The following is a 25,490-nucleotide window of genomic DNA, read 5'->3' as shown; positions in this document are numbered from 1 at the left end:
TTTTTAATGGTATGAAAATAATTGTGACTTGCCTGAGAAAAAAAATTATTGTTTATCTGAAGTAAATTTTATAATAGTATACATTCTCTGTGCAGTATGTATTTGAGACACAGAAAGAAACAGAACAACGCAAGACAGTACACGAGGAATTAATGAAATGTGTTGCATCATCGCTTCGGCCCAGTAATGATCCAATTGTCATCAAGCATCTAATGAAAGTGAGTTAATTACTGAAAGTCATCAGTTATACTATGATATTTTGAAGTAATTGAAGCTAAAGAATGTATTTGTATCCCCCTAACAAATATATAAAAATGTGTAGTGTCTTCTAGCAGTGAATTATGTTAATACTAATCATCAGTCAGTGATATTAATCAATTATAATATTGAAATTATTTAAGTAAATAATGTTATTATATTGCTGACGCTTAAGTTAACAATACTATGATTACGAATCAACAGACGTTTACCATATAACTTTAACACAAAATTTATTGACAAAAAGGATCGACGTTTCGATTGTTATAAAAATTATATTATATATTTCTTCTATTTATTAAGGTAAACATTATTTAATAAGATATAAACATCTACTATCCTAGCAAGACATATTTACATTTTCCTTTTTATACCAGCATCGGGGGCACTTAGATAACTACCACCCCTTGTTTGGAATAGTCTAGAATTTATATCCTAGTATCAGTACTTGTGGTTTTGCAAGATCGTGGTCAATCAAATATTAACATTTTTATTTTAAATTATATTGCTATTAGCACTGCCACTTCTTGGTTTCATAATGAATTGTCTAATTTAGTATTTCTCTTTTATTTTTAGCATCTATGGTTCTTTTTCAAGATCTTAGTCAAATGCATGGCTCAGTATCTTATTGCAAATGACTCATTGAAGCTAGCCCGACACAAACGCTTCTCCGCCAACTTTGAGACTACGCTACGTAACCTGGTCCAGGTCCTGATGCCCCACATCATTCAGAAGCATAAGGAACAGCCACAGGAGGCTAAGAATGCCAACTATCACTTAGCTGATTTTATTAAGGTTTATAATTTGATTTTCATTTATATTTTTATTTGATTTCATTTTTGTCATTCAAAATTTGGAGTCTTCAGCATAAGAAGCGGGAACATTAACTCTCAGCCAAATGCTAATTTAAAATCAAGAGGAATGTTTAATTCCAGTAATTGCAGAAGAACTAGAAAAATACATAAAATTCAATAAGCGTGTTTAAGATCAACCATCATAGAAAGACATGACTATCTACACATTCCTGAAAGCTTTGGTAAATAAGGCAGTAAAGATCAAAAAAGATATCTTATTCAGAGAAGCTATAGCTTTGTGGTCAAAATATTTGCTTTCTAATTCTTCTATCCTTAATCAAATACAGACTGCATTTATGATTTCTGAATCTGTTATAGTTATCCAAAGGATTTTGTTATTTTTTGGGCAGCTTGTAATTTGTTTTCTTTCGTAATTGCAGCATTGCTTTACCTACATGGACCGTGGATTTGTCTTTAGGATCATTAACAGTTACCTGGACAACTTCAACCATGGTGATCCAAAGGTTTGATATATATTTTGTATAGTATTGTTATTTACTGGTTTGCATATGTACTTAGCCATTTTATTTCGATGTGTTTCATTCCAATCGATTTTGGTCAACTTTGCTAACTACAATTTTTGCTTGTAAACAATTAAGCCGGTTAAGAACAACCAGTCGAAAAGTCTCATTATTATAATATTAGGCCTACTTTCTAAAAAACAATAATAGTAAAATATTAAGGTTCGTCATTTTAGAGCTCATAGACTAGAAATGACACATTATAGTTAACGTAAAATAAACAAAGAGCATCCAACATTATTATTGTTCTTCTTGTTATTATTTTCTGCACCATTACCTGCTTTGGCTGTCAATATTATTTTCATTTTGTCAAATTTTCTTTCTCCGTCAGCTCCTAGTTGAGATGAAATGGGAATTTTTGAGAGTAGTTTGTAGCCACGAACATTTTGTCTCCCTCAATCTTCCGTTGCAAAAGACCAGTCAGAAGCAATATAAAGGTAAGCATTTACTTGTGTGCAAATCAGGGGGATGCTTTAAGATCAAGGCATTTGATTGGTTAATAGCTTTACTTATTTAGATCTGGTCAGTTTGTAATACCCCAATTAATGATGGACTAGTTTTAAACGTTGTCATTACTAGATAAGAAAGCCATGAAAATATTAAAATTACAGTTTAAGATTATTATAGACAGATATATACCTTTATGACCATAGTCAAAAGTAGTTTGTAGAATGTTTTATTGTTGTACATATCTGTCTTCATTTCAATAGTGTACTTATTTATTTACTTATTTACTTTTATGTACTTATTTTTCACACAGGATGTACTTTTCTGCACTTTCTTTTTGAATAAGCAAAAGCTTTTTCTGTATGTGCTTGAAAAACATATTTTACACTTTGAAGTTCCTTAAGTCAAATTGCATGTGTGTTTGCGTACTGATGCTTTCATGCATGCTGAAAATATAATTATCTTAGAAACAAATACATTCATGGTTGCTCTAAATGAACATTGATATGCTGTAGTGTACTTTATCATAAAGCAAACCAACATTTCTGATGGGAATTTTAAACTTTTCTTTGTTTTTACATATGTATTTCTTTTATTTCTTATTTTCTTAATTTTTTGTATTCTGGGAAACATAGAATGTATTTCAATAATTTGTTTATTATCTTTTATGCATTTTTAATTCAGAGCTCTTTTTTAGTAAAAGCGCCCTGTATAGTTGATATTATGACTTGCTATATTTATCCGTAATGGTACAGTACATATTATTGTTGTTATTATTGTGATTCTTATGGATGTTTTTATTATTATTATCAATGTCATTGTTATTGTATCTAACGATTAGAATATTTGTATTTCAATATACATTTTTATATTTATTTTAACAACCTCTTTGGAAGTTATATAATTTTATCTGGTTTTCTGGTTATACTAAGTAAACACAATTTCTTTCTTCAAAAACTAAACATATTAAATACTACAGAATCTAATATAGGGTACTGTAATTACAGTATATTAATTCAACTAAAGACTACAGTAGATGAAAATATTCCAAGTACTACAGAATCTAATTTGGTAAACTTTTTATAGCAGCTATGAAAGGTACACTGTATATATTATTAAAAAATGTCTTCATTTAACCATCAGGTATTTTCTGTATTTAGATCATGTAGGTTATCTATGGGCTGATTCCACCTTTATTTTCATGCTTGATCATTCATTTCGATGGTTTTCCTTCCCTCGTTCTTTTTAGCCTCAGCACTGTCAAAGAAGAAGAGCAAAGCTAAAGAGAGTAAAACCAAAGCAAAGCCTGTCTCTTCCCCCGCTAGTAGGAGTAAGAATCGTTGCACGACTTCCGTCTCTTTTTACCTTCTTTCTCTTTACCGTTTTTCTAGATTGTTTTTGATTTTTCATTTGTTGTGTCTAGTCTTCCTCATCTACATAATCATATGTTCCTTTTGATTAGAAATATCATTTTTTAAATGCTAAATTTTTTTAATGTAATAATTTGAGACATTTGTTGTAATTATTTTTTTAAGTTAAAGAAAATCTTGTTGCTAACACTATTTAAAATATTAAAATAATTCATTAAAACATTATTTCAGATTAAAAATTAATTGTTTATTATTGTTCAGCTTTACCTTTTCTTTTAATTTTTCTTATTTTTCTTTTCTTTATCCTTCAATATTATATTTTTTCGTTCCTTTTCCCACCAAGTTTCCTTAATTCCAGTTGGTATGTACAGTGGTATTTAAGTAGTTGTATCATCTGTATGGAATGTTGGGTGTTTTGATTGCCGTCATTGACTTGTTGTGGATTCTTGGATGTTCTGGACATTTTAAACTCTTTTTTAAAAATATTTATTTACAGAATAGTTAAGGATTTTATAAAGAAAAGAACATATGTTTTGTTATTTAAACAGTTATTGTGTATTTAAACTTGCACACTTGGATATATTTAAACATTAACATATTCTCACATACTAACAAACAGACCTATACAAACTTACTACACAACATGTCTATTTATTTTGACCTCGGTTGAGATCAGTTCATGAAGACAATATACAGTTTACGTTAATTTTATAATTGGATGAAGTAAGGGGGGAAAGGGGGTGTCAGAAAAAAGTTCTTACAATATCTATTTTTTTTACATGTTTATGTTCTTAAACATATATTATAGTATGAACTATAATGTATGCTTTATGTTGGTTTGTGGGTATATACATACTATATATGCATGTTTGTTTTACTATAGACACTTGTTTATTACCCAGTGTCTATCAATTATTGGTTGTCAACATGTAAGTGAAATTACTATGTCCTCTTAAACTTATCCACTGTATCCATATTGATGAGGTGCTAGTGAGATGCTCTTCAAATCACTTATCTCTTGATGGTATGAACATTCAATCAATCAATCAATCAATCAATCAATAATCAATCAACTAATGAAATTTCCCCTTCCATTCAAACTGTGCTGAAAAACAATCTATCATGATAAGTATATCCTCAGCAGATTTGGTTCTAGAAATGTATATTTCAGAACTATGTTATTGCCAGGTTGCAGAAGAAAGGCCCTCAAGTGACTTAATTGCACCCTGCCACAACCTTCTCTTTTTCTACCTGCCTCATTTTATTAATACATACAAGACTTAATTTTTGCACTATATATTTATTGATTTATTTATATCTTTATTGATTGTTTGATATTGTGATTGATTTTGAGTCCAGTATCATTTGTATACAGGGTACTCATTTATTTTGTTCAAATGTCAAAATACCGGTAGATGTAGAGAGCATTATGGTTATATATGGTCACTGGAGGCATGAATAGATTAGACTGTATTGCACATTGAATGTTTCTTTCCCATATTTCAACAATTACATTTATACCTAATGAGAGAGTTGACATTTATATTTATTTATTTCAACCAATTAAATACAAAATGAAATAAATTGATGAATGAATTGAAAAGGAGTATGTCAAAAACTATATATCCCACAAGTTAAATAATCTAAATCTAATAGTGAATGTGTTTAGGCATATCAAATTTAATTATAAATTGTTTTGGAAGGTAGAGATCATACTAATTATATTGTTGATAAAAAATACAGTGGTTTGGCTTCAAATATGCAAAATCATTGTAAAGACATAAAAATGATTTATTAATAGAATGAAAATATAGTGAGATAAATAAAAAAATTCAACTGAAATTCTTTTATTTTTAACTACTGTACTATCATCTCACATATTTGGTGGATATGGGTGCAATATAAATATCCTTTTATTTAATAATTATAATTTAATATTACTGTGTAGAGGTCTCCTCCAATTAAAAACCAATTTTGGGACCTGGGTTTTCATGGTCTTTAGGTGTTTTGATCTTTAGTTCAAACAATTATTATTATGAGGATAAATACTACATATTCATATTGGTCTGCAGAATGGTGGTCTTCAATTGGAGAAGTCTTTCGAGGGAGAACTGTGTCTGTTTGCGTAAAAACAACACTGGTTTTTAGATGAGTGCAATAATACCCTCTATTTAGTACATGCAAATGAGACCAAATGTAAATTATTTTAATTGTTAAAGGGAAACCAAACAAGTTCTCAGAAAATAATGTTTCTTTTATTTAAGTTTCTTGATATAATAACTTTCCCTGCATTTCTCATTAGAATCAGCCTTTGCATCGATGATAATTCATACATAATTTTTTTCCATATTTCTTTCCCCTTGATATCCCAACAGCTTACTCAGGACTCAAAAAATATGGTAGGCCATCTGGAATGCTTCTTCACATCCATATATTGAATGTTGAATGTTTATATTAATCATATATCTTTACTTCAGTACATTTAATTATTCAGTTTGTTTGCCAACTTATCTCTAACTCTTAGTGTCCGTAATTCTTTTCCTTCCTTTTCTGTTATAGTGGCAGATTCCAAGTCCCCACTCACCACCTCCTTCACATTAATCCCTTTAAAAAAATTATCATCCCCTCCTTTCCCCCCCCCCAACTTTTTGTATTATTATTATTTCCTTTAATAGTGCATTTGAACAATCACCTTTATAAGGTTATGCAAATTGAACAACGTATAGTGGAGTACTTTTGAAAAAGAACCTCAGATTTATAAACTATGCCCCATCTGGCATCATATTAATTTCCAAAAGATCTCGGAATTTCCTCCATCGTACATTTGAACAATCATCTTTTAAAAGATGAACCCATACTTGTGAACTATTCCTCCATCTTGCCTCATACCCTCTCTCCCTGTTCTACTCCTTTTTTTAATGAACTTGGGTCTGCCTCTTGTTGTGGTCATGTTCAAATGTTTTGTGAGGTTGTACTGTATGTTGTTGTTTGTATATTTACATCGGTATAAGTAGACCTGTGTACATAGGATAATTATTATTCAGATTACTAATTGAAAAGAAAGGATCATTTTGGCTCTGACAAACATGTCATATAAAAATAACTTTGCTAATGAGTATTAATCTTTTCTATTTAACTAGAAATATACTTTTCTTTGGTACAATGTAATAATAATAAGATTATTATTCTTGAAATAACCCTTATCAGTAAAGTGTACTAACCATGCATTTAGAATTTATGCATGTTTGAATTACCTTTATGCAAACTTCTTAATCACTGACATTTGACATCATCTTCAGTTCTTAATTAGAATAGAAAGCCGTATTGATAATCCTAATGAATGTTAGAATGAATACCGGTAGTTGTATTTGATAATTATGATTGTTATTTCAGAAGTTGAAACGATAGTATATATAATTTATATTATTTTTTTAGTAGTACAGTACAAACAGTATTAATACTTTGACCATTAACATTGTAGGTATTAAAAGAAGCTATTTTCATGTTTTTATTGGTATTCTTCTAATTATCATTGTTAATATATTATTTATTAATGTATTTATCATTATTATTAATATTTTTAATTATTAAAATCAATATTATTATTACAGTGACATGTTTTCTAATATTTCTAAATAATTGTTGACTACCTTGAAATGTAATGGTTGTAGAAACAAATTATTAACAATGTAAATACCGTAATTTAAATAAAGAATAAATTTATGTGAAATTTTACTTAAGACTCCAATATACCCTCGGTACTTGTGACCGAGCCCGTCGAAGAGTCACGCGACCCTAGCGACGATGAACATCTGAAAGTGTTACGTGGTGAGTGCAAAATATTTGCCTCGTGAAAACTACACTTAATGCTTATGAACATGCAAGGCATGATGGGATTGTAATACCAAAAACCTTTAGTTGCTTCCATAATGCATGGAATTAATATGAATGTCTTTCTGTTGATGTGTATATATTGATTATTAATTCAGGTATTATGCAAATTCAGGAACATTACTTTGGAGGTATCAAATCCTAACATTTTAATTCATATTTTTGTTGGTGTTTTCCTTTTGCATTAAGGTTTATAGACCTGCTAAATTTAAGATTTTTTTGGCAAATAATTAAATACTGTACACAAATTTAAGCTTAAATTAAATTTAAGTTTTATATGCTTTAAGAAAATTAACTCTTATTATTTGGGGTTCTTATTTTAGTGTTTTTATATTTATTTATTTTATATACATTGATAATAATAATAATAATTATATTTGATATTTATGTTTTACTGTATATGGTATTTATTCATAAACTTGAGTTAATATTTTGAATCATCTTCTATTATCTGTTTCATTCAATTCATATTATCCATAATAATACTGAATAAATTGCTATAATATATTTTACTTTGATTAGAATAATATTGGAAGTAGATTTATTCAAACATGGGCTTTCAGAGGCCTAAATACTTTAGATGTAACTTTGTAATGTCACTCCTGATTCTCTTGTTCTTTCATTTGTTGTTCTGTTTCTCTAATTCCATATTTTTCCCATTTTTTTTGTAATTAACAATTTATTTTAATATCATGTTTTATTATAGTGTACTTAGTAAAACCTTATCTTGAGTGACATAGCTTGGATTTTTGGAATTATGATCGTGTTCGAATTAATCAACTAAAACTAATTTTAAAATGTTATCTTTCTGACCATTAATTTATCATACAACAAATAATACAGAAATAGTCCCCATCTTTATCAATATTACTTTCTAGTTTACTTTTAGTTTATACTTTATGAATTATTCAAATATCAGGTCATCTTTCGAATTGCTATTTTAGTTTTCTTATTTGTATTGTTTTTTTAGAAGATTTTTAAATGCATATTTATTATTTGATATTACTTACAGTTTGTGTTCTTATATGATTTTCTTTGATATTTTTTATTGGTGGGTTTTCCAGTTTTAATGTGTTAAAACTCAATTTTAATTTTTGATAATTTCTAGTTCAGTGATCATGGGCATTAATAGTACAATAACAGCATATTTTACAGAAGACAATGAAAATCTAAAGTTGGGAAATTAGATCAAACAATTTTCAATTGAAATCAATTTTAACCTATGTAACACTCTACTGAATTTCCTTTAAATCTACAATCTTTTTTAAAAAGTGTTTTCTTCACTTTTTATAGTATTTCAGAAATACCAAATAATTTATTTATATTCAGATTTGTTATTTAATTAGCAGTTCAAGAAGGCCATTAGTATTTAATATCTTATTTAAAGGAGGGGTGATTTTCTGAATGTCATGTTTTTTCCCAATTTCTTCAGGTCAATCTATTGATTACAGATATTCTTTTCCGAACCAACATCTCTATTATGGGGCTACCGGTGCGTAGGGTATTACTTAAGTCTCTCACACACCCATGCATTAATCACTTGATCCTCCATGGAAAATCACTGCTTCACCATTGAACAGAGGGTGCCACAAAACCTTTCAGCACAGCTATGGTTTCCTAAACAATGGTGGCTGTGTCTTCACATGACTATGCAATATATCACTGAAAGCCACATTAAATTTCGCAGCTTTACCAAGAACAGAGGGTGTCAAAGTACCTCCCAGCACAGCTATGGATTATTAGAATATTTCTTTTAAAATCCCAGTATACCACTATTCCTATTACCAAAGCAACTATTATCACCATAGCAACATTCTTGCACTACCATAGAAACATGTATGTTATCACCATAGCAGTTCTTATATCACCATAGCAGCAGAATATCATAGTACACAACATAGGTTCTTCATAGCAATGAACAACAGTTATTTGCTGTGTGGGCCAACCATTTCTCATAGAGATCTTTTAGACCTACTAAATTAAAAACTGTTAGGCTAGTCCTACAGACCTCTAGATTGATTAAACAACTGTAAATTATCCCATTTAATAATATCTTTAATAATCTGGTTGCTAGAATATCCATCCTTTTCTTTTTTTTCCTTTATTCATTTTTCAATATATTTGTTATATATCCTTTTTATAATTTTTTCATTCATATATGATATCATTTATTTTGTATTGTATGTTCATATACTATTGTAACACATATTATTGGTACAGTAGAGGTTGTTCAGTTACCTGAAGTTAATTTAAAATCTTCATTTACTTAACAATATATTTGATTATTTTTCATTCTAACCTTTGATTGTATAATTATTTGTTGTATGATATTCTTACTTTATGCACATCAGCTTGCTATCTGTATATATTTGCTTTTGGTGTTTTTATTTGAAAAGCTTATTTGTCTATACTGTTATAATTGATACATATTTACCATAATTTTTGTCATTACCATTGTCAACATCACCATCATCATTATCATCTTCATCATTACTGTGGTCATCATCATCATAATCATCATCTGCTTCATTGTTCTAATCATCATCATCTTCATCATCATCACCATCTACTTCAACATCATCATCCTCTTCATTACTGTTGTCATCATCATCATAATCATTATCAACTTCATTTTTATAATCAGCATTTACTTCATCATCATCACAATCTACTTCATCATCTTCCTTTTCATCACCATCATTATCCTCCTCTTCATCATCATCATCATCTTCATCATCATCATCATCATTATCATTTTATTATTATCATTATTTTATGATATCATTATCATCATTGTATCATCATTATGTCATCATCGTTTGTATCATCTTCATCAACATCGTCACCACTACCACCACCATAATCATCATCATCATCATCATCCTCACCACAATCAACACTTTCATCATCATCATCATCATCATCATGCCATCATTGTTGTCGTCACCACCATTATCAGTATCATCTTCATTCACAAGACTTATATAATCCAGTGGGTATAACAACATTGTTTCATTAATAAGCTGATATAGAGACTGTCAGAATGTGGGATTACGTTTTTCACAATATTTTTTTCACATATCAAATTATTCTGTATCATTATCAGTAATCATTCATATTATATACAGCATCAAACATAAGGCCAAATAAAAAAAAGACATGTTCTTATCGATTTTTAAAGTCAGGCTCCGGAGGAAAAAAAAATTTTGATATGTTGTAGAACTGATTTTTCTAAGACAGAAAAAAGTTGTTTGACGAAAAACTGGGGAACGGTGAATGAGATACAGATTTTTTAATATTTAAAAACTGGGGGAAAAAGGGGCGTAACTGCCCATTTTTACACCTTATTCCCCTAGTTTTTAGTTTTTCGTCAAACAACTTTTTTCTTTCTTAGAAAAATCAATTCTACAACATATCAAAAAATTTTTTTCCTCCAGAGCCTGACTTTAAATGAAAAGGCCCCACTCGGAGTTATGTATCTAAGGTATGCAGGTTATCTTCCGGATTTTCTGGGTGTTCTTCCTTGCATAGACTTAAAAAAATGGAAGACTGGAAAAAAATGGAAAATAAAACAAGAAACATTTTTTTTAAATTGTTTGGCCTCTGATTTGTAAATTATATTCACATACATATATCAACAAATTATAAAACTTAATGCTGTCTTGTATTATAAAATCTGCCTGCTTATGTTCAGCACAGCATGCCCTGACTTCTTTTCTCACTTTCTGTCGCAGTGTCGTTGTGCAGCAGTAAGAACGCCATCAAAGGTTTGTGTTCGCATCATGCTTCAGTCTTTGCTATCTATACTTGCATCACAGATTCATCTTTTGTTTGAAAACCTTTCTGTGTGAAATTGATATGTTTTATTTTCCACAAAAAAAATGAATGTTTAAAATACTAGTGATCATAAGTCTGGAATTGCATTATTCTCTATTCTGCCATGATATAAGTGAATCTATTGTGTATACTATTAATGTTTTTATTTCCGGATTTTGCTTTTTATTTAAGATATTGTTATGAAAAAGAAACTTATTCTAATTTAAAATTTTTTCTAATGTGAAGTTCCATTGTTAAAAATGCTAATGAGGCTGAAATATGCATATGCATATTCATTATACTAATTTGCATATCTTATTGAACTTTTAATGCTTTGGCTTCATATTCTTGACTGTTGACCAATTAGATCTGCAATTAATGCATCAATAACTTGCATTGCCCTTCTGCAATACCTTTAAAATCTTCTATCCTTAATTATTCAAGCAGAAAAAAGTAAAAGGAAAGATTTTGGGAACCAAATATTTCCTGTGGTGAGAGATATACAAAAGAAGCATATATGTGCTTGGAAATTAAAAAGTTTATACATTTCTTGATAAAGATTTGCAGTATGATTATGCCTTGACGGAAGAGTTTTGCCAGAACCATTTCCTGGTGGGAATCCTGTTACGTGAAGTCGGCGCTACGCTTCACGAAGGACCTGATGTCCGACAGATGGGCATCAGTGTGGTACGTAACCTGCTTGCCAAACACAGCACAGATGATCGCTACTCTACTAAGGTAAACAACAATTTATTATTGTTATTACAAGATTCCTATAGGCAAACTAGGCATAGTTTTATTATTTATGTAACAAATGTTCAGAATTTAACAAGTTTTGTCAATAAGGAGAGCTGTTCAATTTATCACATCAAGTTTTACTTTATTGGATCCGTTAAGGTTGTTGTGCCATATTTTAACAGATTAAAAAATGTTGTATTTTATTTATTTTTCCAGCAACACAAAGCTAGAATTAGTGCCCTCTATCTTCCATTTGTGTCTATCATCCTGGAAAATGCTCCTCGCCTGAATATCCGAGATGTGCCCAGCACGCCTGTTATTGGTCAGCACCTGAATGGAGATGCCTCCATGGCGGAGATCACCACCGGTCTTCCAGACGGTCCACAACATGAGCGCCATGGAAGTATGTCCAGTTCAAAGTCAAGGTCGTTAAACCGTGACTCAACTGTATTGGATGCCATTGCTGGCAGAGGTATGTATTGTACATCTTTATAATTTATACTTATTTTGTCAGATTTCTATTGTAATATTTTATGATAATGATGGACAAATAAAGTATTCAAAATGATTATTTTTCATTGATAGTACTGGCTTTTTTCTGTGAGAAATCATATTTATTATCATAATTTTTTCTGTTGTGCTGTGATCTATTTTTTTTTTTTTTTTTGGTAATTGTTTTTACCCATGCTTCATATATGTAACCAACACATTTTAGTGGATTGTGTTTTAGAGACTCCATTAAAAAGATGTATTAACATTTTATTTTTATAAAAATTATTAAATGTTCAAAGTGTTTCATTATCTTATCACATTGATCAATTTTCTTTTTTCCAGTGTTATCATTCTTCCCTTCATTATTATGATTTTCATATCATGTTTTTTTCCTTCCCTTTGTTTCTAAGATCAGAGTAATATCATGGCAGCTCCCTCAGGTATCTAAGTCTGTGTACCAAAGTTTACTTTTTATAATTTCTTTATGTTGTTCAGTTTTCACATTATTTGGCCAATCATTATTCATTTTTATAGTGGCCAAAATGTAACTGTGTTTTTTTCTTACTTCTAAGTTTTGAGTAAATAAATTTTTAATAGTTGTTTTTCTGCTAATTTAGCCCTGTTTACACTTACGGAAATCCCAGTAAGCATGTTAATGCAATTTCCAGCCATATGATACGGCTCCATTTTTTTCTTATCCTTAATGGACCGTTCTTCTAAGGTTATTGTTGCAAAGGTCCCACAAAACGACAGTGTTAAACATACGCGAACATGTGCGTTTATGGGAAAACATGTGTACTTGTTAGACATGCGTGTATTCCTGGCTCTGTTCTGATTGGTGAGTCGTTAATTTTGATTAACACTCCGTAAAGGTCTATTAAACATATGCACTCAAAAATGTTCCAAAAAGTAACATAACTCATGAATTTTCTGGACATATTTACTGATATTTCTACACATTCAATGCTATGCAATCCTGATCAACATCCTGTAGATATTTCATAGAGTTATACCATGACCATAATAATATCGCATGCAAGTCCGTGTTAGAGGGAGCACCTCCCAGACGACCGTAGGCCAGCCTTAGAACTAACTGCACAGAAGGTACTAGCCTCATAAATTAAAGGCATTGTGGCTGGTTAAGTGGTGGCTTAGAGGCATTGTAGTAATGTAGTAATCCAAAGGTGGGCCTTGTAAGTGTAAACAGGTTCTACGTTTTCCAAATTTTGGTTTGCTTACTGTTGAATTTGATATGTATTATTTTTTGTGAGGTTGTGCTGTGATTCTATACTTTTAATTTGTTTATTATATTTTGTACTCTTTCAGCAAAGCAGAAATTTTTTGAAAATGTGAAAATTTGTGAAAATATTCTCTTATCCTGTAAAACTTTTTTTATGTCTAATTCTCAAATATATCTAGTGTGGACTTGATTTTTAATATTACTATGTGTAATATTTTTTACTTGAATATCGATGTGTTAACTCACATTAATGTTGAATTATGATGTGATGCTTACTCTTTGTTAATGTTAAATATTTCGATTATTTACCCACTATTATTAATTAATATAATACTCTGCACATACATACCAGTTATTTAGTGTAGATATCATAATTAAACTGCCTTGCCCCCTAGGACACAAGTGAATGAACAGTGTGGATTAAAAAATCCCAAATCTAAATTTGCAAGTTCTACACAACTCCTACGCCAAAAGGTCTCACATATATTGTATCTGTCACTGAACAATCAATCTGTTAGTTTACTAAAATGCACATTCACTTTTAATTTTGTGTAAGTCCGAGTGAAAAACTTTTTTTATTTGGCCTAAGGACATTGTTAGGTCATGTTAACAAGCAACAGATATGTTATAAGAAATGTATATAGCATCCTGACACAGCAGTGGCGGATTCAAGGGGGTCCGTCCCTCTCCCCTCCTAAATGTTATACAATTGTAAAAAAAGGTGGGAGGAGAAAAAGAAAATTATATAAAAAAAATCTGATACTGCCATTCACTGTCATCTAGAGGCTAGAGGTGCCATCATCATAAATTTTCTTAGGTTCTCAGCCTCAACCATGATGGGGACTAAGGTCATCTAGACCCTCCATCTGTCAAAGTCCCTATCTGACTTCCCGCTATTTCAAATTCCTGGATCTGCCACTGCTCAGCATGATAAGAATTCAGTAGAATTTTTTATGCATAAGATAACTTTCCTCCAATTTAGGATCACGGCATTACTCTTTATCGAACATAAACGTGTTGAACGTATCATCTGATTCGCCAGCATTGAGGCGCATGAGTTCCTCAGGTTTGTTTGTTTGTTGCATATCGCTGCACTCGGATCGCTGGTTGAAGCATGAGTGTCACATCTCAGATTTTTGTCACACTAAAGTTATATATTCTTAATCGATTGGTGAAGACATAAAAATATTCAGAAAAATGTGAATTACCAACAGTCAAATTACGGTAAAAACAGTATAATTTTATAAGTATAGGAAAGAATATAATTTATGCAAAATGAAAATTAAGGAATTTCCGAAGCAATGAAAACAAAAAAACATAAACTACAAAAGCATGATACAGTTTATTGAGAATGAAACAAATTGTTGGTTATAATTGTTGAAAAAGCCAGCCATGCAATTTATGCTAAAATTTCTTTGGGCCTTAGTGCACTTAACCACGTAAGGCCCCAGTGCGTTACAAGACAAAGTCTCAATTTATTCCAGCGTGGTGGATGTAAATAAGTATTTTGATGGCTTTTTGACATATTCTCCTCATTAACTGGCCTGTTGATTGACTGAAGTCCATGGTCCTGGCAAATAGAATATGCAGATGAATATTTCTGGGCGTGTTAAACATTTAGCCAGTGGGGGTTCATAGCTTTTGTAGTGAAAACAGTGTTTTTCTTCACCAATTGATTAAGAGTATAATGCATTGGTAATATTTGGAATGTTTTGTAGTTTAAGTCATCCTAGTTGTCTATGATTGTGGCTATTCAAGTATTGCATTGTTAATTTGTTGCCTCTTCATTTACGCAGCTTGTTGTGATGTGCTATTGTGTTTGATGCATTTGTCTACATTGGAACAATCATTCATTTAAAGGGACATCCATTTATTTTCATAATTTTCACAAGAGTACAAAAAATATACTGTACTAGGGGGAGAGATGGTTAATGATGTGTGTACTCCTTCATGGAAATGAAAAAAATTTTGATCTCAAAAGTTATTCATACATTCATCATTGTATTATGTACTTTTTTTGGGAGAGGTAAGGTGGTTACAGAAAAACATTTTTTTTAGTACTCTATTGACAAGAATGAAAAATGGATGACCCTTTATATTATATTTTTTCAGTAATATTAAGTTTATGCACTTCACTCATATTTATAAATAATATATTTTGATATTGATGAAGATTTTGACATTGATTGGCATTTTAGATTAATAGACTTTATTTGTGACCAAATAACAGTTATGTCATCTTCATATGAATATAATTTTATATATTTTCTGAATGGCTTCTCGTATTATACTCAAACAGTAATATAATCCACCTGAATTAGTTGATTTGCTGATAAGTTAAGGCTAGGCCATAGGCAATCGTAGCGGCTAGATTTTGTTTATTGAGGTAATAGGTTTACTAATCTTTGTAAAGAATTTTATTTTATTTATGTTATAATGACAGTATACTAGGTATTGTGCATCAGAAAAACAATCCTCCGAATTTTGGAAGATTCCAGCACAAGCCAATGATAATGATCATGATGATCGTGATCATTAGAATTATAATGGAGGTGATGATATTGGTGATGATGTCATCATAAAGATGATGAATTTTATAGACTGGATCCCGTCATAAATACTGCATTTCATCAACCAAATAATCAATTATTAAATCTACCAATCAATCAGTTAACTAATTAGTTAATCAGTCATCATTCATTTCATCAATCATTTAACCAGTTATGTATTTAATTACTTAACAGATGAATTTGTTATCAAGATCAATTATCCAATAAATTAATTAATCAATCAATCAATCATTAACATAGTTATTTAATCATTCATTTAATCAACCAGTTAACCAGTTACTTAATAAATTCTTTAATTTGTTGCCAAATCTATCAATCATTCAATCAGTTAATCAATCAATCAATTAGTCAATAAAACATTGATGGATATTCATTTCCTGTGATCCTAACATAACCAGCATTTGAGTTTGGACAGAGGTGTTGATGTTGAGCGTACTGCATTTGTCTATTAACTGCCACATTACTCAAACCCTCCACCTCGCCCAAGACATTTTATATTCTTTGTTGGAAATTTCATGGGTAGCAACTCTGCACCTAATCATACTTTTTAAATGAATATTGAACTTCAATTCCCAATCAATTATATTTATATATGACTTTTTGCAGATTCACTACTGAATATTTTCAGTATATAATTTGAGATGTGTATCTGCTTTTTATATTATATTTCTTGTTTTAATTCACTTTTCACAGCTGTGTTTCAATGATGCTAAGAACATGTTTGATTTCTAATCTGACAATTTGATATATTTCATTTAGTATTGAAAACTGTTCAGAACATTAATTTACCAAATGAATGTTCCTTTTTTTTATCTTTGTCATCCAAAGTTTTGGAAAACCTTTAGCTATACTTATTGTCTTCAATTTACATTCCCTATAGGGCTGAATAACAACGGTGTAGAGAAGAAGTCTAGGTCTCAAAGTGAAAAATCTAAATATAGGTTATCGTGGAGTCTTCCAGGTTCGATGCTCAAAACAAATTCCTTTAAAGCTAAATTTTTTTTTTTGTAATTTTCACCTGATAACAGCTTCCAAACGTTTCATGATAGCATCTAGTTATTGATTTCACTTCACCAATGTAATCATATAGGATATATCAAATGTTTGGTATATAGCACAAATGTAGTTGTAAATTTAAACTTGCATGATATACTAATAGCAATGAGTAAGTACTGCATGTGGAAAAAAAGTGCTGTAGACAAATGACACAGCGCTTTACAAGTATTCATATAATAAACAATAAGAGTCAACCCTTAAAATTAAGAGCATTTTTAATATTGACTGCTAATAATATGATATTGCATTGCATGATCAAACTGGTTAGCATTTTTTAACAATTATATAATTTCAAAAAAATTTATTTTAATTATTGATAAAAATAATTGAATAATTAGTGTTGGTGTTCCAGAGGAAATTTTTATTTGGACTTTTAGATCTAAACACAAATAGAATATTTTCTCATGAAGTATTTGGCCATTCGCAAAAATCATGGTAGCAAATATTTTCTTTTGTTGAAATTGAAAGTTATTTTATAAATTTTGATTTGTAATATTTTTTTGTTTACCACAATTGATTATTTTAGTTACTAATACTCCTCTTCTATAAGACGTGTAAAGCATATTATTATATTTTTTTATATCTTTTGAGGTTCTTATGTATTACAGGTTTCCCTTGTAAATTTGATTTTGATTCTGATTATTAATATTAGTAAATTAATATGTTAGACTTGCATAGTGCTTCATGCCAACAAGGTCTCTAAGTGCTTCGCATTATTACCCCCGGTCGTTGGATCAAATGCATATGGAACACATACTCAGCTCAAATAAGATAATAAAAAAAATCTTTATTTACACACGGAAGCTTGTATCACCCAAGGGTGTTTTTCAACAACGCTGTGATGCCATTATAACAATATAAAAAACGATAAAAGGAAAAGAATACAGGTGAAATACACAATTTACAAAATACAATGGTTCAAAGAACATGCACCAGTAACACTTGTTAATTTTAGTTTACAAAAGCTTTTTGAAGGTTCTGACATTTGGTGCAGTTCTTACATCATCTGTAAGATTGTTCCATAACTTAGCACCATGGTGACTGAAACTTTTCTCCTTATAGGTAGTGTTGGGTTTTTTGACCTTAAGAGCATCACTGGATCGTGTATTATACTTTTTTTCTTTGAGTGCAAAGTGCTTAATAGCATAATACGTACTCCAAGTATCGAAATGCACGCCATCGTGTCGGGATTCAATATTTCGACATTAATTATGTCATCAGGAATGCCCCTGCGAAGGATTCCGTAATATTGCAGCTGTAATCAGCGCATATTGTGTTTGAACCTACCTGATACCTATTTGTACTCCTGGGTGAAGAGACAACCATAGGTAAAGTGCCTTGCCCAAGGACAGAAGCAAAATATACAGCGTTGAGAAGCAGGTGCCGGATTTATGAAACTAGAAATCAACTTAAATTCGTCTTAAGTTTGTTTTCCACTAGGCGCATTTCCGCGAATCAAAAGCATCGGTTCGCTTCCTGAGCACTGATTGGTTGCGCATTTTAACGCTTCTCAAAAAGTAGAAACAGTTCGAACTACTGATTTTATTGAAGCAAAAAATGTGGATGCACATTCGCATGAACCAACGCTTTTGGTTCACACGAATACATTTGCATAGTGAAAAAAGGCTTTACGTTTATTTTTTGCTTCAGTCAAGTTTATCAATATTGCTTAACTTAAAAAATGCTTAAAATTAAAAAGTTGATTGTATGCGTTCGCCATCTAAGACGATATTTAAGCTAAGATTTTCTAAGATGGTTTGATAAATCAGCTTAAGATATTTGCTTAGGGACATCTTAACTTTTTTTTTACTTAAGTCATTTGCTAAGCTGAGATTGATAAATTGCCAGAATCGCAAGCACTGCACCAAACCCCTCCTCTTATCTTTGACCCTGGCCATGCAGTGTAGTTATCAGTTGAACCTTAATGGTAGGACCCACTGTATTAAAGATTGATATCAATGTTTTTTTCAGACAGAGCAAGCTTCACCCCTATTATATCAAACCCAAGCAATCCGATCAAAGACAGTATAGTCTATTATTCTCAGGAAAATTTAATTAACCTTCAGGATGTTTCTGTCTCAGAAAAAACAACAAAAGCAGCTTTTAGATTATCAGGTTTGTCATGAACACTGTTGTGAAAAATCATCAAAACTTACATTGATGTGCTGTGGTCTTATTGCAATAAACTAATAAAATACAAAAATATAGTTTATTAATAAAGCTTGCTCCTTATACAATCTACAAAATCATTTTAAATATTTTCTTGCTTTAGTTTGATGTGGAATAAATATTCATAAACTCTATTTACGTCTGAGAAACTGTTCCATTTCATGCAAATTCTTTGAGTAGCTTTAGATCTCTTTAAAACTAATTTGGTACTTGAATTTACCTTTGAAGTTGTAGACATCTATCTCTCAACAGTGTTTCATTAGCCTTTCATAACACTTAGCAAATTAAGAATAGTTTGTAGTTTGCTTTAGATTAAATTTTTAATTTTTTTTTAGAGTAGTTTATTTGATGAAACTGCTTGCTGCTATTAACAATTTTTTGGTGCGATGTTATGTATGATCTATTATTTTTTTTAGATACTTTTAGTAATCCTCTACTATTTTACAAAGTGGTGTAGGTGCCTAAAAATCAGAGAGTAGAGTTGTGTCTAGGTGGTTAAGATATTTGCCTTCAAGTCTAAGGGTCCTATATCCAAATTGACCCTCCCTGCTCCCTGGGGGGGGGGTCCCTTGCTGGTGCCACCACTGCATATATGTTTGATGTGTCTTTGTAGTAATTGCAAGTATATAGCTTAAACCATTCACATTTACCAACACAATCCCTCTTCTAGCAGAACACATCCCTACTTTGTAGTAATTACTAGCATATAAATGGTTTTGGTTTATATGCTAGTAATTACTAGCATATAAACCAAAACCATTTGCTTTAAATTGTTCTATCCCAACAAGAACTCCTCCCCTAGAACAGTCCTTTTTCTTTTTGCTTTTATATATATGTCTTTGTGGATAAAAATAATTATCTACCAATCTAACAAATAGAGGGTCATCCATTTTTTTCAACATTTTCAAAAGAATACAAAACATACTTTTGCAAACATACTCCTATCCTCCAGCCTGATAGATTACACAATAAAATGATGACTGTTTTTATTCTGAGATCATCATTTAATGTTTTTCATGAAAGTAACTCCCCCCCCCACCCCATGTATGTTTTACAGTTGTGAAAATAATGGATGATCCCTAAGTACGGTAAACATAACTTTATATATCATTCTGCATGTTGGGAATTATGTAGGTGATGCACAACTAATAATATAATGGTATATAACATAATGGTTTCTAGCTTTTACATATTAATGTATAGCATAACCTGTTGGTGTGTATATTTGCATATAACATGTTGGGCAATAAATTTGCATATCTATAGTGATCAAATCCTGCATTTTTTATTTATACATGCAAATTATATGCAAATTAACTTATTTTCAATACAATTACCATACTACTAAAAGTATTTGAAATTGATTTCATCTATATAATATTCAAATTTTAATTTAGTTTAATTGTTTGCATAAGTTTATGTTCAATCTTATGTAAGCAAATACAGTTTTCCCTCTAATTTAAAAACCTCTCCAATTACATACTTTTTTTCTGTGGCCCCAGATGAGCACCTAACTTTTATATTTTTAATGATTATTTTTTTAACTAAAGACCAAAGTTGCTTGAGACCATGAACACCTTGGTCCTTAAAGTGGTCTTAAATTAAAGGGAGATCTGTATGAAGAAATGTTATTTCAACACTACATTGTTTAAAAATAATAAAATAATAAAGTAAACATTTTAACTGATATCTATGCATTAAAACTAGAAAACAAGATTTTAATCTTTGAATTTGAAAATTTCCAGGAACTCCAAATTTACCATCTAAGCTCGACAGGAATCATAGTAACTCGAGCAACTCGTTGAGTAGCACCGCTACCAACGGGTCGGTTGCCCCCTTCCCCGACAACCACAAAGATGACAGCTTGAAGGGGAGCTTGAGGAACAAGTCTGTTGTGATGTTTGATCGATTGGCAGAAACTGAAATTAAGGATCTACTCATCTGCCTCCTTACTATTGTGAAGGACGTCAACGAAGGTAAACTATTATATAGATATTGTGAAATATTTTTTTATATATTTTATATTATTATTATTTAAACTTTAGTGTTAATTATTTTATTATTGAACCTTTCTGAAATATTTTATATTCTATATTATAATGATATTAACAAAGGTAAAATTATATGTATATAGATAATAATGAAAATTGATTAATAAGTATTCTATATTATAAGGACAATAACGTAGATAATTTTTAAAATATATTTGATTAATGTATATTCTATATTATTATTAAGTGTTAAATAGTAGGTGTAACATTGTGTGTGTTAGAAATTGGTAATTAATGCTGGTAATATAAATGGTGGACTGTCTTAGTTTTAAGACTATTTTATAAGAATCACATTTTGTTCATAAGAACTACAGTAAATGACTTAAAAAATGAACTGTAGTTTTTGCCATACCACAGCTACATAATTGCCATAATTGTTAATATTGTTATTGTAATTTTTCTTCCAGAGGTTATGCTTGGTTGGTGGGCACAGGCTTCAGAGGATGACACTCTTCAGTTCTTTGACCTAATGATGTAAGTTAAATCATAATATGGTAACTTTGACTTAATGATGACGTTAGTAAACTCTTTCGCAGTCAGTGTTCATTGATATATATATATTGATTTTTCCCCTGAAAAGTTGCACTTCCTTACTTGAGGTAGCACTGCCAGCTAAGCAGTGCACAGTAGGGGAGCCATAGGCTTATTCTTGATGGAAGCTACCAGAGCCCAGCAAACTGACGCCGAGGTACCTGCGTGTACACGGTAGTGATGGCAACGTTATCTCAATATTGGGGGTGCACACTCCCCCCCCCCCCGCGTTCTTTTGTCGTTGTTTCTTGTGGCTTCAAAAGCACCTTGATACGGTTTTCTGCGGAAGGCGCTATATAAATATATGACCATTGACTTTATAATTTAATTAACATTTCATACAAGATTGCATTGTATTTCCTAAGTTGTGATTGCTACACAAACCAGAACATACACTTTAAAAAAGTATAATTGCAAATTTATGGAAGTATGTATAATAAATATTATGAAAGAATTGTGAAATATTTTAATTATTCACAAATTCCTATTGAAATGTGTTTTGGCATTTTTAGTAATACAGTTCCTCTAACTTAGACCAACTTTCAGACCTTAAAATGTTGGGTGGTCACAGGGTTTGGTCTTTGTTTTGAAAGGTTGGAAGATTGTTAGTTGGTACTTTGAAAAAGTGGTCTCAAATTAGAATGGCCTCAGAATTAGAGAGGTCTCAAATTTTAAGATGCTCTGTAGTTCTAAATACAGTGTGTTGTTCTTTCACATCTATAGAATATATATTTTCTTTTTTCCTCTATAGGACATGCTTATTCCATTTTAGGTACATTGGAAAGAAGCAGATTATATCAGCAAGGTATTGTTTACTATCTTTACATAATATTAATCAATCTCTCCATCAATTATTAAATAGGTAACAAAAATTAATTACATCTAAGGTGTAAAACCTGAGGTTAGGCCAATCTATTGTCAACAAATGTTAATATTTGGTGTAAATAACTTATAAAAAGAGATTAATTATCTATGAATATGTAAACACAAATTAATTTGCAACATTCAAATCTTGTGTAACTTGGTGAGTTTTTATGTGTTCTTGCCTAATGCTTAAAATATTTCCTCTTTCCATTTTTTATTGTTAAATTATTTGTTTATATTGATATCATTGTCTTGTGAGCATAATAGTAGACAACCAACTATTGCAAATATTAATTTAATTTTTAATACTTAACAATTAATTAACTTGCTATTAATGGTACAAGCTGTTCATCAATAAGAGTAAAAGAGTTTAAGCCATAGAGTTATACGATTACTAGAGTTATTAAATTGCAAAAATCCATAGAACTTTTTTTTTGCAGCATTTGCACAATAACCACACAGTTCTATAAGAATACTGAAGTATTCGTCTTTGTATTTAAATGCTTGATTTCCAAATTTGAAGTTTTTTTTGGGAGTGCTAAATTATATTTGCTTTTGCTTTGAAATGAGATTATGAGGATGAAAGTTTGAATTCTCAAAATGTATCTATGTGAAGTTCAATTTTTGATTCTGCTCTGTTAAAAATTCATTGCTTGCAGTCCACCCATTCCATACAAACACCAAGGGAAAACGCTCTTTTTTTATTTTCTGTCTCTTTCCTTTGAATGGACTCCCCAGTATTCAAAAATTTATTAATAGATTTAATTAAATTAAATTAATTTAATTCAAATTCATTTGGTAACTGCATTTTTGAAATTGGTGCATTATAAATATTTGATTATGTTATCTCTCCACCAATTCGAGTCTTTCCTTAATATTCACTTGTTCCAATGGATTTATGGTCTTATTACGCTGTGAGACACCAGTTTTAAAGAGCGCTCTATAAATTATTCTTATTATAATATCCATCCATTAAATAATACATTGGTTCTATTGGCCAAATGTCTGCTTTATGTTGATAATTTCTCTGTTGCCTAATTTCATTAGTGCTCTTGTAACTCTGTGATCTGTGGTTGTAACTCCCATCATGGTCTCTGCTAGCATTGCTTAAATGCAGCACTTGAAAGTGTTGATAATATTTGCCTTATTATATATTCAAAATATGCTAATTCAAGCTGTCATGTAACCATATGCTTGCTATCATTGCCAGGCCATTCACCAGAAAATTGCATAAAAGCTGCTTTGCTGGCCATTCATACACAACGTAGGGAGTATTAGCATGAACTCTGCTCTTATTTGCATGTTAATTTGCATAATTAGCATATTATTTGCATAATTTACAAAGTTAATAATTTATAATTGGGTGTAAGCCATTAAATGGAAAATTTGAATTGAATTTAGAAACATAGCTAACACACATTTTAACATTTTAATTCAATTTATTATAATTAAAAGTTTTGATTCAAAAATGCAGCATGCATAAAGAAAATACTGTACTTGTATTTGTTTATTTTTTTTCTTTTTGCATGAGAGGCTTGCATGTCTATGCATTGTTAAAGAATGTTATGTTTTGTTTGTTGCTACATGAAATCATATTGTTTATGTGACTATTGTATATCTCTGCTTGATGACTTTGTTTTCATAGCAATTGAAAAATTAACCAAAAAAATGTCTTGTGCAGAATCAATCTCATAATAAGGCCTGTCATCCCAAAACCAGTGTACTGTTGCTTATTGTTAAACTGAGTAATTTGCATATTAGAATGTGACAGTATTGTATACTTTAGTACAGAGAAGCTGTAACACTTTTACTCATAAATTTTAGCAATAGTAAGTCAATTCCAGTAAATGACCCATCATTTTGAAGCTTATAATGTGGAGAATATGAATACATTAAAAGTCAATCTTCATGTGTTGGTCACTGATGCTGGATTTGGGATGGCAACCGCCATATATGCAATACTGCTTGGATAATTATAGGATGATAATTGTTATCAGATAGGGCCTAGTTTCTAAGTAATTTATTTGAGCTGCTGAGGAAATAATGTACATGTCTAAGATGATGTTTATTAAGTCAAAGTCTTTACTTTCTAATATTCATTATTATTGTGTCATTTTATAAATAAGAATAAAAGTTCATGAAATTGTTAATATAAAAGTTTCTGCAACCTACATTATTTCAAAGATAAACTGTCTGTGCTAAGCAACATTAAGTAAGTTATTAGCTTTGAAGTAAGAAATAAAATATTATAAGATATTATCTTTTCCACTGAAGCCTGGTTTCCATAAAATCACTACAGTGTTTTCAGTGTAATCGTTGTACTGCTTAGCAGTCCCCGACGCAATCTTGAAGGCTTCCTGATTCGACTGACCAATCAGCATCACCGAAGCATCAGCGATAGTGTGTAGCAATTCTATTGAAACCAGTTAACATTTGAAAAAATAATACAGTTGCTATATATTTTTTACTTTTGTAGTAAAATAATATGAAAACCAAATTGTTCCTACATGTGTCTCAGCCAAAGCTAATAAATTATTTGATACCTAAATGTTCCAATAAATGCTGCAGCAATTATAAAAATAATTGGAGGCTTTAATATAACACTTAACCGAGAGCGGTGCT

General features: G+C 30.5%; 1 protein-coding gene across 35 annotated transcripts in view; it reads left to right on the top strand.

Annotated features, from left to right (window-relative positions):
• The window catches only part of LOC117104293 (dedicator of cytokinesis protein 9-like), an 81,466-nt gene that overhangs the window by 43,600 nt on the left and 12,376 nt on the right, over positions 1-25,490 (top strand). For 3 of the 35 annotated variants that reach the window (XM_033245042.1, XM_033245078.1, XM_033245079.1), the window contains exons 20-38: positions 96-218; positions 835-1,053; positions 1,493-1,576; positions 1,965-2,070; positions 3,330-3,410; positions 3,794-3,811; positions 5,826-5,849; positions 7,192-7,278; positions 8,774-8,833; positions 11,076-11,108; positions 11,717-11,895; positions 12,112-12,367; positions 12,798-12,827; positions 14,610-14,693; positions 17,078-17,158; positions 21,168-21,398; positions 21,881-21,947; positions 22,756-22,809; positions 24,079-24,132. In XM_033245042.1, the coding sequence (XP_033100933.1) occupies positions 96-218; positions 835-1,053; positions 1,493-1,576; positions 1,965-2,070; positions 3,330-3,410; positions 3,794-3,811; positions 5,826-5,849; positions 7,192-7,278; positions 8,774-8,833; positions 11,076-11,108; positions 11,717-11,895; positions 12,112-12,367; positions 12,798-12,827; positions 14,610-14,693; positions 17,078-17,158; positions 21,168-21,398; positions 21,881-21,947; positions 22,756-22,809; positions 24,079-24,132 (1,871 nt within the window). Of the gene's footprint in view, positions 1-95; positions 219-834; positions 1,054-1,492; positions 1,577-1,964; positions 2,071-3,329; positions 3,411-3,793; positions 3,812-5,825; positions 5,850-7,191; positions 7,279-8,773; positions 8,834-11,075; positions 11,109-11,716; positions 11,896-12,111; positions 12,368-12,797; positions 12,828-14,609; positions 14,694-17,077; positions 17,159-19,224; positions 19,369-21,167; positions 21,399-21,880; positions 21,948-22,755; positions 22,810-24,078; positions 24,133-25,490 lie in introns of all 35 variants that reach the window. The other 32 variants (XM_033245051.1, XM_033245049.1, XM_033245043.1 and 29 more) reach the window with 31 other exon arrangements.

This window comes from Anneissia japonica, unplaced genomic scaffold, assembly GCF_011630105.1.
Source record: "Anneissia japonica isolate Jap-2015-1 unplaced genomic scaffold, ASM1163010v1 scaffold16607_len328336_cov185, whole genome shotgun sequence".
In the NCBI taxonomy this organism is placed as follows: Eukaryota; Metazoa; Echinodermata; class Crinoidea; order Comatulida; family Comatulidae; genus Anneissia; species Anneissia japonica.
Note: the sequence above shows the minus strand (reverse complement) of the source record. Positions and strands in the feature narration are given on the sequence as shown.